The following is a 17,559-nucleotide window of genomic DNA, read 5'->3' on the forward strand; positions in this document are numbered from 1 at the left end:
GGTAAAAAAAATTACACAAAATGCAAAATGTTACAGATATTTGACCAAAGTTTAATATAAAATAGGAGAATTACATTGATCTCGCTCCTGAATTTACCCGTGATATGCACTTTAAAATCAGTCGGCTTTGCCCGTCTGATGGGGGACAACATCGGCAGCCAATGAGATCGCTTATAATGAATCTGAAATTTCCGGGATGTCTGACGTTTTCTTTCGATATTTTTATTGGACGGTTTGAACACGTGATCTTGACATAGCCAACGTTTGTTTACGTCATACCACGCGGACATATTACTTTGACAGAATCAACACAAACGTTGGAAAAAAAGACCGCTTGTTTCACACAAATATCAATCAATATGTAAATGGATCTGTTATTTGCTCTCCTATGTATCTCGTTACTTGTGGGTAGGAAATATAACGTATCGGTCTAAATCTAAGCGTATCGGATTTTAACTAAAACGACAAAGCGTATCGGCAGGCAGAGCAAGCGTATCGGGCCCAATACACTAAAACGCTTTGGGGAAAACCATGCATAGTGTTTTTAGAATTCAAATCCCACATATTACAATGATTGTGGAGAATAACATTCAGATGGTCCACAAAAAAACCCAAAAAACTCATGATTCATGCCACAGGTGACTCATGTACATGGTTCCAAAGACAGAATACATGTATACACTATAGATATTAAAACCTTTTCTTCTCCTTTTTGCTGTTTAACTCCCTAACTCCGCTTGATAGCAAAAGTTAGAGTGCCACAAACTTTTTCTTGATATGTCTTTTTTTTTTTGTCCTGCTCCAACCCATGATTCTAGCACTGATAATGATCATAAAAAGGTCCGTGATCTCCGAGAACTGATCTCAGCTGATATCCACCTTCGAAATAAAGAGACAAACATGTCTTCATTCAAATAGGAGTACATTAAAATCTTGTAAATCTGAAAAAAAAAAAACGTTCAAGCATGCTGAAATATACAAAAAATTTTGATCTATGTGCATGGGGAAGCCATGGCCTAATGGTTCGGGAAGCAGCTTTGGGACCAAAAGGTTACTGGTTCAATTCCCTGGGCCAGCAGGAATGGCTGAAGTGCACCTCGCTCCATAGGCTGCTCTGGGTACGTTGTACGTCGCTCTGGATAAGAGTGTCCGCTAAATGCCTGTAATGTAACACGCACAACAGAATTACTTTAATTCGGCCTGTTTACATAACTATTCTTCTGGAACCTTTTATTCATTGTGTTTTCAAAGCATAGTTCGAACTTCTGTGGCTAAAGAACCGGGTCATAAATTACAGAGAGGAGGAGAGACCTGGAGACAGGTGGAAGGAGAGAATCGGACAAAGAAAAAGCTTGAGTTTGATGGATGCCGAGTGAGTGAGTGTCAGGTGGAGAAAGCAAGACGGACTCTGGGAGACACCGAGAGGGCGGACAAAGGTTTGAACGAACGAGTTAATTAAATTGACGAGGCGTTTTTCTTTTTCTTTCTCACAAGTGTTTAGTTGTATATTTAATCGGTGCAATAAACAGATAATGAGCTGGTTAAGCATTGTTTTAAACTGAGTCTCAAACCTCCTGATGCTCAAGTTTGATTATCAAAGTCAAAATTCTGGTATTATGACAACCCTAGTTGTGTACTGAACATGAACGGAGTGGATTATCTACTTGGGCAGCCATGTGTGGTGTTTTTTTTTTTCCCCCCTCCTTAAAATGATTTTGAAGGAGAAACTAAAAGTTATTGCAGTATGAGACGATGCACAAATTGTCCAGTCAAGGAACATACTGAATAAAATGACAGATGATGGAGCCGGAACTTTTTTTTTTTTTGATTGTATGAAACCAGTCAAGCCAGTGTTTCACATGTTTGGTTTTCAGAGGTGACGTGACATCACTGGCATAATAAATGTGTGAGAGAGAGAGAGAGAGAGAGAGAGAGAAGTGGTCATGAATATTATGCCGTCAGTGAGACCTTGTGAAACTCGAATAGTTTGTCATGATAGGAAGATATTTTAGTTGATTCTAACTTTTTTGTCACTGCTCAAAGCGATCACAACACAGCTTTCTGAGACAACGGATTTCATGAGGCAGCAAGGCATTACGGGCATCTGCCTTCAGTTTCCGAGATACCTGGAGAGGGACGGAGAGGGAGACGGGTGAGGAAAGGCAGAGAGAGAGAGAGAGAGAGAGAGAGAGACACAAAGAGTTTCTGTCGTAAATAAGCTGCGCTAAAGAGAGAGACAGAAACACAGTGTGTGTGGAACCTCCTGTCTGTCAAGCAAAACTTTCAACACATTTGTTTTTCATGTAAAGATAAAATTGCGTGTGTGTGAGAGAGAGAGAGAGAGAGAGCGAGAGAGAGAGAGGTAAAGTCAAAGTGGGGGTCCCTGATGATGAGATTAAATGCAGCCAGGCAGACTGTCTCCTTCGGCCCCCCAACACACACACACACACACACACACACACACACACACACACACACACACACAGTCTGTTTAGTATTACTTTGCTCTTTAGAGACTTAAATTACTGGTGCAATTGATCCCTATGACCTCACGCTGAGCTGTGGGAATCAGACACACACAAACACACACACACAGGGGACAAGACGCCCACGAGTCTGAGCTGCCTTACTCAGTGTGTGTGTGGGCATGTTTTTATCAGCCAAACGTCCTCACAAGAATAGGAATATCTGACAGTTTTGACTGTATGGAGACATTACGTTGGTCCCCTTGAGGCAAAGTGCGTTTATTCTTTAATTTAAAAAAAAAAAGGCCAAAAACGTTCCTTCTGAAGTCTTGACCTCCCCCTGTTACCGCCTTTCATTTCTCTCTTTCTCTGTCCCTCCCTCACTCGCCCCCTTCCCATGCTGGCGCTTGTTCCCTTGCTTTTTTTCCCCCTTCACTTGCTCCTCTTTGTTGTCTTGCACCCTTCCTTGTTCCTTCTTATCCCTCCCGTTGTCTCTCCTTTTCTCTTGCAAAAACTCGTCTATGTTCTCAGAATTGTCCGGGTGCAAAACCTATTGATATTTTATGTACCGTGTGTGGAAACAGCAGCCAGTAACATTCAGTGACAAGAAGAAAATATTATCAGGGAGGCTACCGAGAGAGCGAAATGAATGACAGGAATATCTGGCAAGTGCTACTTCCTCTCTGCATGCAACGGTGATTTCTCATGTTCTTCATATGTTTTGGTTTCGTGGTCATAGTGGCTAGAAAAAAAGTCTTTTTTTACACACACATACCAAAAAAAAAAATCCAGCTTTGCATAAATCACTCCAAACAAGGTGGTTGGGTCTGATCAGACTTGGGTGAACTTTTTTCCCAGCATTGGTGCCAAGACAAGACAGCTGATCACCAAAAGAACACGAGACCGATGGTGAAGCATGGTGGTGGCAGCATCATGGTGTAGGCCTGTGTCTTTTCCACATGGGACTGGGCATCGAATCAAAATCGAGACTCCTTGATCACTCTAAATTCCAGGTATCTGCTGGACAGCTGAAGACGAAGAAAAATGACATCTTCGAGAACAATAACGACCCAAAGCGCACATCCGAGTCAAGAAAAGAATGGCTTCAGAAGATGATCAATGTTTTTGAATGGTCCAGTCAGAGCCCATGTCGAAATCTGATGGGGAAAAAAAAAAGAAATAAGGGGAATGACTTGCACAGGAGATCCTCTTAGAGTTTGACAAATTTTGGAGCATTTCTGCAAGGAAGAGTGGAAAAAAAATTGCCACATCAAGATGCACTACATTGGTCAACTCTTTCCCTAAAAGACTGAGTGCTGTATTACAGGCAAAAGTTGCTTTTAACAAAGGGTTAGTTCAAGGGTGTACACATTTACGCAACCAGGTAAAATTTTTGTTTGTTTGTTTATTTCTTTTCTAAAATGTTTCTATTTGTTTTTTCACTTGAATTTTATTGAACGCTGAAACTTGAATAGAGCTCGATAATATTAATATCATTAATACATGCATATTAAATGCATGATACGTATTAAACATGATCACAGCATTGGTGATGGTGATAATTAACCAAACGATGACATCGGCATTACTGGAAAAAAGCCAACAACAAAAACGCTAGTTGAACTTCAAAAGTCACACAGATTCAGCAAGTTGTATTACAGATTTAAGAGTTATTCCACGAAATCGAGTCGTACGTGAGCTGATGGGTGCCTCATTGGCTATCAGCTGTGTACAACGAGATTGAGTGGAATAACTGTTTTATTCTATCCACATTCACTGGATTTTGTGAAACGGAGCATTTTTAAAAATTGTTGCAAACTTGAGAAATAAAAACTTTATACAAAACGTCCAACAAAATCATTTCCGCTTAGAATGTAAACAAACCACGAAATGGTAGTAGCAGTTTGTGAAAAATGCTATAATAATAATAATTCTTGAGAAATCAAAAAAATTATGTTCTTACCATCAAATACTTTTATTCCATTTTTTTGCTTATATATTCATTTTCCAGAGGTTTTGGCGGTTGGCAAACCCACTTAAAGGTGCATTACCGCCACTGACTGGGCTGGAGTGTGGAACAGGAGATATAACTCTTTTCTTTCAGCTATTTTTGTTTGTTTTAAATACTTGCTAACGATTTTTGAGGTTTTGTTTTCAAGTCGAGTTTTTGTTTCGTCCTCGGTTGGTTCAGCAACATGCTCTGCCATTTTGTTTTTCTCTACTGACGGTTTATGAACTGATAGCCGAGGAGGAGAGTAGCCAATCAGAGCGCGCGATTGCTCATATCCAGTGAACGTGAATAGAATAATGTGAGAGATGATATGCATCTCTAATCTGTAAAAATCATTCAGTTAGAGATTTAGAAATGTTTCTGTTTTGTTTGAGAATGTGAAGTTGTAAGGATTTACCTTAAGAACGCTGACACATCGGGTGACACACACACACACTCGGTGTTCGTGTGTAATTGGAGTCGTTGAGGTGGTGCGGTAATTCAGTAAACGGTGTGATTACGGCTGTTAAACACTGACATGCTGAGCTCTGTAAATAATCCTGCTGTCAGCTGTCAAACTGGGTCTAATAGAACATAGCTGTGTGTGAGAGAGAGACAGGAACCTGAATGAGCCTTCACTGGGCAACGGCGGAGAATCAGTTGTATGATCTGCATCACAATTTCTTCTTTTCATAAAGCAGTGTCATGCTCTTATTTTACCTCGTCTTTTTTTCTTGTTTGTTGGGGGACGCGTTATCGAAATAAATAAAAATATTTTATTGCCATTGCTTCAGTGTTGCAGTCCAAATAACAATTTGACTATCCTGGGACATGCAGTGGTATGTGATCCATCACATCCCGTCCTATTCCATCCATCCGTCCCAATACGATACAATAGTTAGCTTATTTAATCTGTAGCATTATGTTTACCGTGTTGCGTAAGCTGCTTTTATTTCACATCAGCACAAAACGCCAGTGTGAAAAAACAGCCTTTGAGTGAAATCATTGATTTGTTTAACACTTAATCGCTCTGTTTCTTTGTCTCCAGATCTCCAACATCACCAAGCTGAAGGACTTCCTGCTGCAACACAGAAAGGACTATGTGAACGCCGGCAGGTGAGCCTGAAATACGAGGTGCAGTTGTGAACTTCCTATTACTGATTCGTACTGATGTCTTCTGAAAATACCCAGAACGAGTCACCATCGGAGCTTTCGCAAACACAGCAGAAGTGATCAAATGCTAGTCCTGTCTCCCCCTAACCTCCTCGTCGCACTTAATTGTATTATTCAAGCAGTTATGATCCCTTGCGATTAGGAGCCCTATTAAGTTATTTAACACACAAGCAGTTTGAGTTCTGCTGTGTCACCCCCCCCCCCCCCCCCCCAAAAAAAAAAAAGTCCTTGAAAGGCTCCTCATAACACACACACACACACACACCCTCCTCCTCCTCCAAATGAACTTGCATCAGAGGAACGGCAGAAGGAATTTCAAATGAAAAATTATATTAAAAGCAGCCACCGAATGGGTCAGCATAGCCGCTGAAGTGAGACAGAAATGAAAATGGGTTGTTTTACAATCAGGGTACCAAGTTTGTGTCACAGGGGTCCAACATTCAAATTGATTCAAACTGGTTCTTGTACCAGTTTTTAAGTGAAGGACAAGTTAAAGAACAGATTCCAGGTAATTTTTTGACATGTGTGTATGGTAGTTTTGTGTAATCTGCTACAAGATGGGAGAAACAAATGAAGTGATTCTCGGAGAGGACTTTTTTTTGACAATTCAGAATCCACTACTTCCATAGTGCTTTTAAATATAAGGCTGTAAGCTTTGTGTTAGTTGTCTCTAACATTTATGTCCCAATATCTTGACCACATTTTAGGATGAAAATAATCATTTTAGATATGTTATTTTATATTGAAAAATTAGCTGTCTCGGAGAGGACATTTTTTTTTTGACACAATTACATACTAATTTGATCAAAATAGTCTGAAAACTTACTGGCATTCAACATTAAAACTTAACTATGTTTCCAGTGATATGGAACCAAATATGTGTTTTATGGTATAAAGAATGATTTAAGTGCATCCCTTTTGGAGCTACCTGTGGTCAAAAAAGCACCTTTTCTAAATGACACGAGTAATTTTGCTAAATATGACATTGCCATACATTCACCAAAAATAACGTTATCACCACATTTTTTTTTTTGCATGGTAAATAGAGCTATCACAGGGCTACAATAAACAACCAAGTTTATTTAGTCAAGCCTTTTGATATTGAAGATAAGTGTTAAATGTGATTTTTAGCTTGTGTACCCTGATTGTAAAACGACCCAAATAGGAGTGTGGATAAAAGCACAGTGTCAACACCGTCTGGAATTTTAGCCCCGTTTAGTCTGAAAAGGTTTACAGTGTGTGTGGGTGTGTAGTTTACTCTCCTCAGATGTGACCCGTATGACGGACTGTGAGAGAGACCAGATTGATCAGGATGCCCAGATCTTCATGAGAACGTGTTCAGATGCCATCAAACAATTAAGAACTGAAGGTAAACATGCGCACATGCATGTCAGCGCACCAATTTATTTCAAATCATAAATGCTGACTTGAGATTGAAAGGGGCCCTTTGTTTTGTGTGTGTGTGTTTTTAGCAGAGAAGATGGTGATCTCTGCTCAGATGAAGGAGCATCGTGGGGCTGTGCTGGACCTGATCGAAGTCTACCTTAAAGGTACAGACAGAGAGCAGATCATTTTCTTGGTTTTCATGGCAGCTCACGATTTAGGAGCATTACTGCCACCTACTGTATACTTAAATATTTTTGCTTCCCCAACATCTGCTTCGAGCTTTTTATAGATCTCTTTGAGGGCAGAGTAATAGGAGGCTTTTAACACACTCCAACAACCTGCTAAGTTTGATACTATATTTGTGTCATTCCACCAGAATGTGCTCTTCTGTTTCTGGCACAAAATGCTCTTCAAACACTCGCATGCCTGGCCATAATTAGCGGTGTTGAACTCAACCCTGTCTGATCCAGTTTCAGCCTATATGGTGTACAGGAGTTGTTTTAAAAATAATTATTGAGTTGAGAGAGAAACTCTGTGCTGACCTCTTCACGCCTTCTCAAGTTCCAGAGAGGCTGCTCATGAAATTTTCTCCTGAGTTAGTCAGTCCAGATTCCACCCAGACTCATTTATCCTCCCTTGGTTCATCTCGGCTGTCTTGAGCAGTTATTCATTGAGAGAAGTACACTGAAACTCCGCTATAATGAATCCTTGGGGGACGTCTCAATAGTTCATAATACTGAAATGAACCCACTTGTCACACCAAACACTCTTCTATAAAACGAGACCAACTTTGTTTTATTCATATTTACGCTTAACTCACTTACATAATTACAAAAGGGAAGCCGTGGCCAAATGGTTAGAGAAGCAGCTTTGGGACCAAAAGGTCGCCGGTTCGATTCCCTGAACTGGCAGGACTGGCTCAATTGCCCTTGAGCAAGGCACCCTAACTCCCAGCTGCTTTGGCAAGTGTGGTGGCGTACCTCGTGTCTGATTCACCAAAGAAAAACTCATGAGATTATCAGCTCGGGCAAGAACCCGGCCATTGCCAAACTAAACATAACTATTTACAAAGTAAAGGAAATAATTCACACTCACCGTTATTTGCTTGCCGTGTCTTCTTTTTCAGCCCATCGTTTTCATTGCAGTTATGGACAAAGTCGAAGTTGAATTGTTTTGGGAGACCATATTCTTTCAATAAATTCATTGCTTTCCCCTCCTGCTTTAGATGGTCCAGGATATCAAGTTTGTCTTTGACGGAGAGTATTACACGTTAACGAGTGCCATGTAACGGAGGTGGGTGACGGATATAATTGCAGGAAGATTGCTTGTTTATTTAATAACAGGCAGGCAAACGGTTCAGAAACGTAAGACAAAGGCAGGGTCGTGGAACAGACAATGGTCGAGCAAAGCACACACACAGAAGATCGGAGGTCATCACAAAGGCGAAGTCCAAAATACAAAAGCAAGTGTAAAGCAGTACACGGAACAAAGGCTTGGTAATGTGAGACACTAGGTACAGCGCATATACTTTGCAAAGTCTCTGTGTTTAGGGAGTCCTTATAAGTGCGTGCTGTGATTGCACTCTAATCTGGAACAGGTGCATGGGAAATGGTCTTAATGGCGCTGTGCCCGCGTTAGCGCACGCACATGACAGCGAGTAGTCATGATGATTATGCCTACGGAGTAAAGACTCAAGTAAAACTGCTTTTAGCTGATAAAATAAAGTCCTTTTCAGGGATTTTTTTTTCAGTTAAATGATCACTGTTCTTGATAATTGCTAGTGATTGACACCTAAGCTAGTTAAGCCTTTGTTTTATGGCATTAACATGTATTGTTAACTTGACTGCGGACTTGATGACTTATCGTTTGTTTCTGGTGGGAAGAAGAACGCGTGGCTCACTGATGCTTTTTTTTTTTTGAAGATTCTGACTCCTTGTTGCTCAAGGTGAGGGGCATGAACCTTGTTCATTTTATGCGGAAGTTCTGAGTTTGATATCGCGGGGTTGCAGTATACAAGATTTGCTGTTGTAGTATTCCTTCTTCACAGTGTCTCTGGATCTCTTCCCTGGGGATTCAGTTGTGGGTGTATTCTCCATTTCTCATATCCCATTTGCACCTTTTCATTGTGGTGGGACAGTAGTTGTAAATGTCTTTGTTCATCTTGGCATGCTCCTCCCAATTTTGTCATGAGGGGCTTCCCCTTGAGGCCAACCCATATTTGTCATAGTTTATGGCCTGTTGGGACTTCAGGCATTGTCTGGGGGTCATAAGATCCCTTTCATATTGGTAGACTTGCAGTTCCAAGTAGTCCTGTTGGCAAATTGGGGTAGTATCCATGTTTGTATCAGACCTTGTTCCTCTTACTTTCTGAGCCAGTCTTTCGACTGTAGAGACCTGAAGAGACTTGGCCCAGCTGCTAGTCCTACTTCTACCCAGAGGTGTTTCAAGAGGGCTAGTGCTATGTACTGGGCCACTGTGATTCCAAAGGGCCATCATCCCAGCTGACATGACAATGGAATCTAATATTCAGCAGAATGTTCTCCGGATACCTTTCCTCACCAGGGCTGCCCAAGTTTCCATGTACTGGGTGTAAGCCCTTTCTACCTTGTCCTTGGTTGACTGTAGAGGTTGCTTGATGCCAACTCTTGGGTCTATGGAGAGAATGCAGAACACAAGTCAAACTTGTTACTTTACCCACCTTGCTTTTGTTTGGGGAAGTCTGTTTTTTGTCTTCCCTGTGATTGATTGGGTGAGAATTGGCATTTTTCGCGATTCTAGAGCCTGGCCTGATACTCCTTGCCATGTTGGGGCACATGGCATTGTAGGTGTCCTCTGTTGCACCGAGATGTAGTTTGGTACTGTCCAAGCAAGTGTTCTTACTTACTTATTCAGAGGTCACTGGCCCTCAGGTTTGTTGCAGTCCCCTCATTCGGTCTTCCATCATTGCGTGCTCTCAGAGGCCAAGAGGATTCGGTCTTCTCGGGTGGAAATTTTACCTTCCGGATTTTCGTTTTGTGTTGCCGCCTGGATCCTGTTCATGTGAGATTCAAGTGTATGGCAGTCTCATACTGGCAAATCCTGTTATGGATCCATGAGTATCAAGTATTACTCACCCATACCCCTTTTCGACCAACAAGGAACAGGTTCTGTTCTGATTTGCATCACAAATTTTGAACCGTTCAGAGCATTTGGACCAAAAATAAATTGGTTCAGAACTTGGAAAGTTGGTTCCCAGCAGGAACTGAAATATGGCTGGTTTTTCTAGAGTGACCTGTGATGACATCGGTTGGCATGTCATTAGTTTGGAGAGGAAGCAGAGTGCAGCAATGGAGAACGCAACGGAAAAGGATACATTTTCAAAAAAAAAAAAAGGACTGAAAAAATATCTGCAATAACAGAACAAAAGTTCACAGGTAATCAGTGCACTCTGCCATCTTGCTACTACTGTTGACTCCCATTGGGAGTTGTGCAACACCCTCTGTTCTTGACGCATCCTTGATTACAACGGTTGTGCTCAAAACCGGTGAAAATGTGGGCTGTTTTCCTAGCTGGTACCAAGTTGCAAAGAATCCTGAACGGAACTGGTTCAAGAACCCATTCCTTGTTGGTCAAAAAGGGGTTCCAGGTGGTCTTTGTTAATGTAACCTGATGTCTACAGGCTTCTGTAGTCTGTCTGTGAAGGTTCTCGGTCATCCAGGTCATCGTAAACCATAGGTACGAAAAGAAGGCAACTGGATTTGCTTGAAATTCTTGAGTTTTCAAGGATTTCAAGCAAGTCCAGTTGCCTTCTTTTAGTACCTGGGGTTTCTGTGGTCTGTGGGATTCCTTGTTCTCCAAGGCTTCTTGTCCTTTGAAGTCCAAAGTGCTATTTCTGACATTATTAAAGAACAGAAGACTCTTCTTGTGCGTCAGGCGAGTTACTGCCAAGTGAAATTACTTCTAAAGATATTTGAGGAGGTTCCTTCTCTTCATGTGCTTTGTGGCCTAATAGAATCTTTTCAGCGTGCGTAGTTCTATAAAGAATACTCGGCGAGTTTATACCGGTTAGCCATTTTTAGAGGCCTTACAGAGCGTTCATGGGCTATGCAAGTCGTTTGTTCCTCGTGCGATCAAAGCATGCTTCGACTTTGAAATCATGGATGCCGATCCCTCCCTTTATTCTTTCTCTCCTCCAGAGGGCCCCAAACCACCATGTAAACTAGCGTTTAATCAATCCGCTACAGTATTTCTCAGACTACACCCGAGCTAAAGCATGCAGTAATTGGAAAGCGTAAATGGGTTATCAGGTATCAGTGAGTGGGTTTTATGACTTCCCGTTGATCTTATCTCTGTGTTTCTCCTTGTTCACACATTTCCTTCTCTTTCACTCTTGCCTCCGGCAGACGCGTCATATGATGCGTTTCTTTATAGAATGGCGATTCCTTTCAGCCTCGGGGAGTTTATATGGTTTGGCCTTAAACGGCGATATCTCTTTGAGCCTTTCACGTGTGTGTGTACTACATCTTGTACTCCTTGTCCTTGGGCCCTTGTTTGTGGCTCTCAAGCTTTGGTCAGTGTGTTCAGTTACATGGCCTCTGCTTAATAGTCTGTTTGAAAAGCTGTTATTTCTGTGGTCTTCAATTTCAGTACTCACGCTGTGAATAATAAATAAACAAACTTCTTGGGTTCTTCCTTGGTCCATGCTGTACCCTTCCACCAAGTTGACTGTAAATCGGGTCAGTAGGTTTTGTGCAATCCTGCTTACAGTAGACAAAACAAACTGCACTGAAAACATAATCTTATTAGCGGTGGTAAAAAATACAAGAAAAATGAGAAGTTTACAAAAGCTCCAGTGAGAAATGGCAGCAAAAGCACACAGCGCGTCTTGCTAGTTCATGTTTCTCCTCTTCATCAGATGTACTACACATGATTCATTCATCACAGCATTCAATACCTGGTTGGAGGCTATTTTAAATTTCCTTCAAAATGGTAGCCACCCTCCTCACTGACTAATTTTAATCTACACACAAAAGAATAAATGAGGGTCTGGAAAACATGACTATTTTATTTATTATTGAGGATAACTTTGTTCATGTTACACAGCTTCATCCTCTGTATGAGCATGTGGGTTTGTGTTTCTGCAGGTGTATGTAAGCTGTATTCGGAGCAAAGAGCGATCCGTGTGAAGAGAGTGGTCGATAAGAAGAGACTGTGAGTCACGCATCACACTCAGAACAGCTTTTTTTGTGTGTGTGTGTGTGTGTGTGTGTGTGTGTTTGTGTGGTGTTGGTATTACTGTGTGATGGGGAGACCATTCTGAAACCTTGTGTTTTCAGGTCTCGGTTGGAACCAGAACAGAAAATTAAAGTGGAAAAGCCTCAGAGCGAAGATGCAGAGAGAACTCTCCCGGAGGAAAGCAGTGGTAAGGCGCACTCGCCAATTTAAAACAAACGAGTCTTTTTGATGTTAAAGCCCAGAAGACTTTCCAAGGGTGGAAATCTTCCAGACCATTCCAAAACGCTGACACTCGAGACTTCTTCCATAAACATCAAATAAATTTCTCCTTTGAGAGAGTGCCACCAGAGTAATGATTATTATTTTTTTTCTGTGTTAAATAACACCGCATTTTAAAGATCTGTTTATTAGCAGCTTTGGAGTATGTCGAGCTTCACTGTGAATTAGCTTTGACTGAAGAAGTGATAATGTTTTTGAACAAGCGCGTTAATGTAAATCTGTGATTGAGAACTGTTTCTGCTGTGATAGAAAACTAACCAACACCTTCTGACCAATCAGAACAGAGAATTCAACAGGACTGTGGTATAAATCCAAATAGAAGCATGAAAATATAATGCATGTTTGTTTTCATGGTTCTAGAGAAGCCACTGTGTGATAGTGGTGTTGACCTGTGGGAGGACAGCAGAGTGGAGGACGAGCTCTCCCCTGAGGAAATTCAGATGGTATACATGCGCATGCGCGCACAGTTTGAGTCCCACAGTTTGAGTCACTCATCATGGTCATCATGATGAGTCACACTCATCATGTGTGTATTTGTGTCCAGTTTGAGCAGGAAAATCAGAGGCTGGTGAGTGAGATGAATAGCCTGGTGGATGAAGTCAGGTAAAGACACACATATACACACACGTTACTGTGTGGAAGTGCCAAGTACTTTTTATTATAAGATATATTCTATCATAGCACTTTTTATTAGAGAGCGGATCTTAAAGCAGCCTGACAGACCTTAGTTAGGTTAAGGAAGCAGGTTTGTTGTAATTAGCAATCGGAAAAGAAAGCCTCAGATGGTAGGAGTAAGATCTGGATGGCAAGTGTAGGATGTGGATAGCAGGAGTAAGATCAGGATGGTGTCTGTAGGATCTGGATTGATGACTGAAGGCTCAGAATGGCAGGAGTAGGATCTGGACAGGGACAGCCAAGATGACTCAGGATGGCAGGAGTGGGACCTGGAGGGAAGACTCAGGAGGGAAGGTTGGGGATGGCAGGAGTGGGCCCTGGAGGGAAGGCTCAGGAGGGAAGGTTGTGGATGGCAGGAGTGGGACCTGGAGGGAAGGCCTGGGATGGCAGGAATGGGCCCTGGAGGGAATGCTCAGGAGGAAAGGTTGGGGATGGCAGGAGTGGGCCCTGGAGGGAAGGCTCAGGAGGGAAGGTTGTGGAGGGCAGGAGTGGGCCCTGGAGGGAAGGTTGTGGAGGGCAGGAGTGGGCCCTGGAGGGAAGGCTCGGGAGGGCAGGGGTGCGCCCTGGAGGGAAGGCTCGGGAGGGCAGGAGTGAGACCTCGAGGGAAGGCTCGGGAGGGAAGGCCCGGGAAGGCAGGAGTGGGATCTGGAGGCATGGCAGGAGTAGGACAGGAACAGGGTAGCAGCTTTGTGGGCATCAGAACAGGAACAGAAGCTTACAGTGCTTGGTTTAGCAGGAGTAAAAGCTAATGAGCTTTTGCACAGTGGATGCTTGAGTGAGTGAGTTTACTTTTTAGCCAGGCTAATCTACCCACACTGATTTCTGCTTTGTTCAGAACGATATACCTTCCCTGAGCTGAGCAGTCACTGATTTTGCTCTGAATAAATTAGCTCGCTATGTTAAGCTAAGCAGTGGGAGAATGATTGATAAAGGCAAATTTCATCACTTCAGGTCTTAATTGTTACTAAAACAAATGCCACTGAAGGCTTGAGTAAAGAGTCTCAAGAAAACTGTCCCCGTGTGTTTGCAGGCAGATTGAAGGTAAGGTGGTGGAGATCTCGCGGCTGCAGGAGATTTTTGCTGAGAAAGTTCTGCAGCAGGTGTGTGGGTGTGTGTGTGTGTGTGGGTGCATGAGCTGAATTAAGAGGCTTAATTCTTAACTAGAATTAAAATGTCTTTTGTGTGTGATGTAGGAGACAGAAATTGATAATATTCATCAGCTGGTTGTTGGAGCCACAGAAAATGTTAAAGAAGGCAATGAAGACATTCGAGAGGTGAGCAACACACATCCAGCATGTTAACATACAGACACAGCAGTTTTCTTCACACTGGTTCTACTCGGTATTACTGACTCATTGTACTTTGAACCCCGAAGATGTAGCTAGATGAGCCCTGCTGTGTGAAAACGGCCCGTTCTTCAGACGTTGATCCTTTAGTTAACTTGATTTGGATTATTGCCAGTTTGGTCCCAGTTCTTTCCTCAAACCTGTTACCTGGACAACAAGGTTGTGCCTTTAGAAGAATCTAAATACAGAAAACCATGAATGTGGGATGTTCCTCAGTATATTGTGTAGTTATTAAAGCCAGGTCATTTAATTGCTTTTGAGAGTCTGTGAATAAGCTTAAAAATGTTCTGCAGTCTTTAAAAAAAAAAAAAAGTGTCCACTACTTGAACAAGGAGCTTACCCCTGCAGTCTCCACTACTTATGGATAGACATCTTAATTTTTTCGCTCATCTGGGCACAGGCCAGGCCGGAAGAGCTTATGCGATCATGCGTCATCCATCTGTCGTTGTTGTCCGTCCACAATTTACAAAAATCGTTCCTCCTCCGACGGGATTGTTCGGATTTCGATCAAACTCGCATACAATGGTCCACAGGTGAGCTTGCATACAACTTGTCAAGATGGTGGCGCCACCTGTCATATTTACGATTTTATGGGCGTCTTGGCCAGTATGAGCTACAGCATCATTGAAGCCAATGGGTTATTTTTTTTGGTTTTTTAAAGCTCACTGGTCGGAGGGCGATGAGCTATTGCCATCACGTGCCGTCCGTCCGTTCACAATTCACAAAAAATTCTCCTCCTCTTTGAGTTTTCAGTGGCTTTTGATTCTGAATTCTTTCTTTGGAAGATCTAATCGGTCTGCACAAAACTTACTCCCTGGTTTTGTGACTTCTCATGAGCAACTTGTTAATTAGGCTGATGAACAAATTTTCAGGAAAATTCCGACTCCTCCCTGAGTTTTCAATGGATTTTGATTGTTTTGTTTGGAAGGTCAAATTGTTGGCATGAGCAACTTGGCTAATTATAAATGAGTCTGGTTTCTCATGGTACGGCTGCGTGAGCTTCCGCGTCGCCGACGCTCTTTATTTAATTAGCGTTAGCATGAGAGTGTGAGTTTTATCTGGCACCATTTACAAAAGTATAATTGTCGGTTAGTGTCCTATCCAGCTGAATATGAATAAAGTAGATAAATCTTGCATAAGTGCCATTTCATTATTCTGATTCCATATCTCGTGGCTACTTAAGTGTTAAGTGTGCGGACCTCACGACAGTATTTGTAAAGAAAAGAGGGGGGGGAGAAAGAGAAACCTTGAGATGGCTTCTCCAGGCTTCATAAGCGAATCACTGACTGACGATGACGATGGTCTCAGTCTGGCCTTTTTCGGCGAACTGGGAGAGTGCTTGTCCACCCAGTATGCATGAAGTCCACAGGTGATGAATTAGAGAGAGAGAGAGAGAGAGAGAGGGGGGGGAATTGGTGTGTTTTTTGGAATGATCCTGACCAGTAAATCCAGCATACTTCGTTATCTTGGATTTGTTAAACAAACACCCTGCCTGCAAAGCAAGTATTTATTTATTTTTACATCTGCCACTCAAAACTGTTTGGGATTCATTCTCATGATCATATTTGTGAGAAGAAAGATTATACGTACGTGACATAAAAATCAAAATCTATCTCTGTTAAGTAGACCCGACAGTATGGCACTTTCCCACACAGTCTCTCTCTCACACACACACACACACACACACACACACACACACACACACACACACACAGAGATCTATCTATTGACGACAGAATGCAGACCCCATAATTTTCAACCAGGTTTCAGGATCCCATTTTAAAAACCTTCCACGCTCGTTAGACTTTCATAAACTTAAAAACCCAATAACACATGTGAAAGCATTGTCTATTCTGAAGTATTACACATTAAAGTGAAAATTTTCCCCTTCGTCCTTCAGGCAATTAAGAATAACGCAGGTTTCCGTGTCTGGATCCTCTTTTTCCTGGTCATGTGCTCCTTCTCTCTGCTCTTCCTGGACTGGTATGACAGCTAATACCTGAAAAGACATCATCTCACAACAGGATGTGATGTCGCATGGGACGGTAACACCACGAAGATGCTGAATCAGATGCCACGTGTCGAGAGTTGGAATACACAAGCGTTTGTATGTGTGTAGAGGGGGGGCATTGTGAACACTCGGACTTTTATACAAGTCCATATACATATATCTAATATAATTTTATGACGCGCACAGTCAACGGCCGCTTTAAGAGGAACTTGTTGTTGATTCTAAGATTCCTGTTCTCGGCTGGCAGGAGTCACACTCTGAGATCAGAATTTTTCATTCTAATGTTTGAACGTTAACTGAAGCTCATGATTTGATGAATTGTGCTGCTGTCAAGGGATTGGCTGATTAGAGAACTACGTAAAACAGCAGGTGGATGGGTTTTCCTAATAAAGTGGCCGGTGTGTGTCGTTTTTATATATGAATATAAAACGCTCAGTCTGTAAAAATTAAAAATAAATTATAACATTCACTGTTTTGTATTTGTCATACTTGTGTCCATTTTTTTTTTCTTCCACCGTGACTGTTGAAATCTTCGCTGCTTGTACTGTGAATCTCCGTAATAATGAGCACAAGGTGTCTGCTGACAGGTCAAGCAAAAATAAGACCTCGACTTCTCAAATATACAAATCAAACACTATAAAGGTTGGCTGACGGAAACTTAAACCAAACCCGACATTATTTCCTGTTTTTATTCCATTTGTAAGAGCGTTTTGATGTTTTATTTGTGATAGAAATGATTCAAATGAGTGTAAACAGTCTAAACAGAAATGGACAGCCTTCTCCTGGTCAGGAATCATAGTACAGCCAAAGCCTGTCTATTTAAATTAAAACATGATCAATTGGAATAAAACCAACCTGGAAACTGAAGTAAAATCTATAAAAAGTGGAGCTCCATCCAAATTTCAGTGGAGTCGCTGGTTGCGTTGCCACGTCGTAGCTCCGGGGTCCCAGTTTGATCCTCTAGTCTGTCCAGAGTTTTGCATTTTCTCCTCCTGTTCACATGGGTTTCCTCCAGGTTCT

General features: G+C 42.0%; 1 protein-coding gene across 1 annotated transcript in view; it reads left to right on the top strand.

The window, feature by feature from the left end:
- The window catches only part of stx18 (syntaxin 18), a 29,939-nt gene extending 12,931 nt beyond the window's left edge, over positions 1 to 17,008 (top strand). Inside the window, exons 2-11 of the mRNA XM_060901281.1 lie at positions 5,504 to 5,571; positions 6,882 to 6,997; positions 7,101 to 7,178; positions 12,138 to 12,204; positions 12,330 to 12,415; positions 12,868 to 12,950; positions 13,052 to 13,110; positions 14,213 to 14,282; positions 14,376 to 14,456; positions 16,429 to 17,008. Of these exons, the coding sequence (XP_060757264.1) occupies positions 5,504 to 5,571; positions 6,882 to 6,997; positions 7,101 to 7,178; positions 12,138 to 12,204; positions 12,330 to 12,415; positions 12,868 to 12,950; positions 13,052 to 13,110; positions 14,213 to 14,282; positions 14,376 to 14,456; positions 16,429 to 16,524 (804 nt within the window). The 3' untranslated portion in view covers positions 16,525 to 17,008. The remainder of the gene's footprint in view (positions 1 to 5,503; positions 5,572 to 6,881; positions 6,998 to 7,100; positions 7,179 to 12,137; positions 12,205 to 12,329; positions 12,416 to 12,867; positions 12,951 to 13,051; positions 13,111 to 14,212; positions 14,283 to 14,375; positions 14,457 to 16,428) is intronic.
- Positions 17,009 to 17,559: the final 551 nt, after the last annotated feature.

Source organism: Neoarius graeffei, chromosome 20 (genome assembly GCF_027579695.1).
Source record: "Neoarius graeffei isolate fNeoGra1 chromosome 20, fNeoGra1.pri, whole genome shotgun sequence".
Taxonomy (NCBI): domain Eukaryota; kingdom Metazoa; phylum Chordata; class Actinopteri; order Siluriformes; family Ariidae; genus Neoarius; species Neoarius graeffei.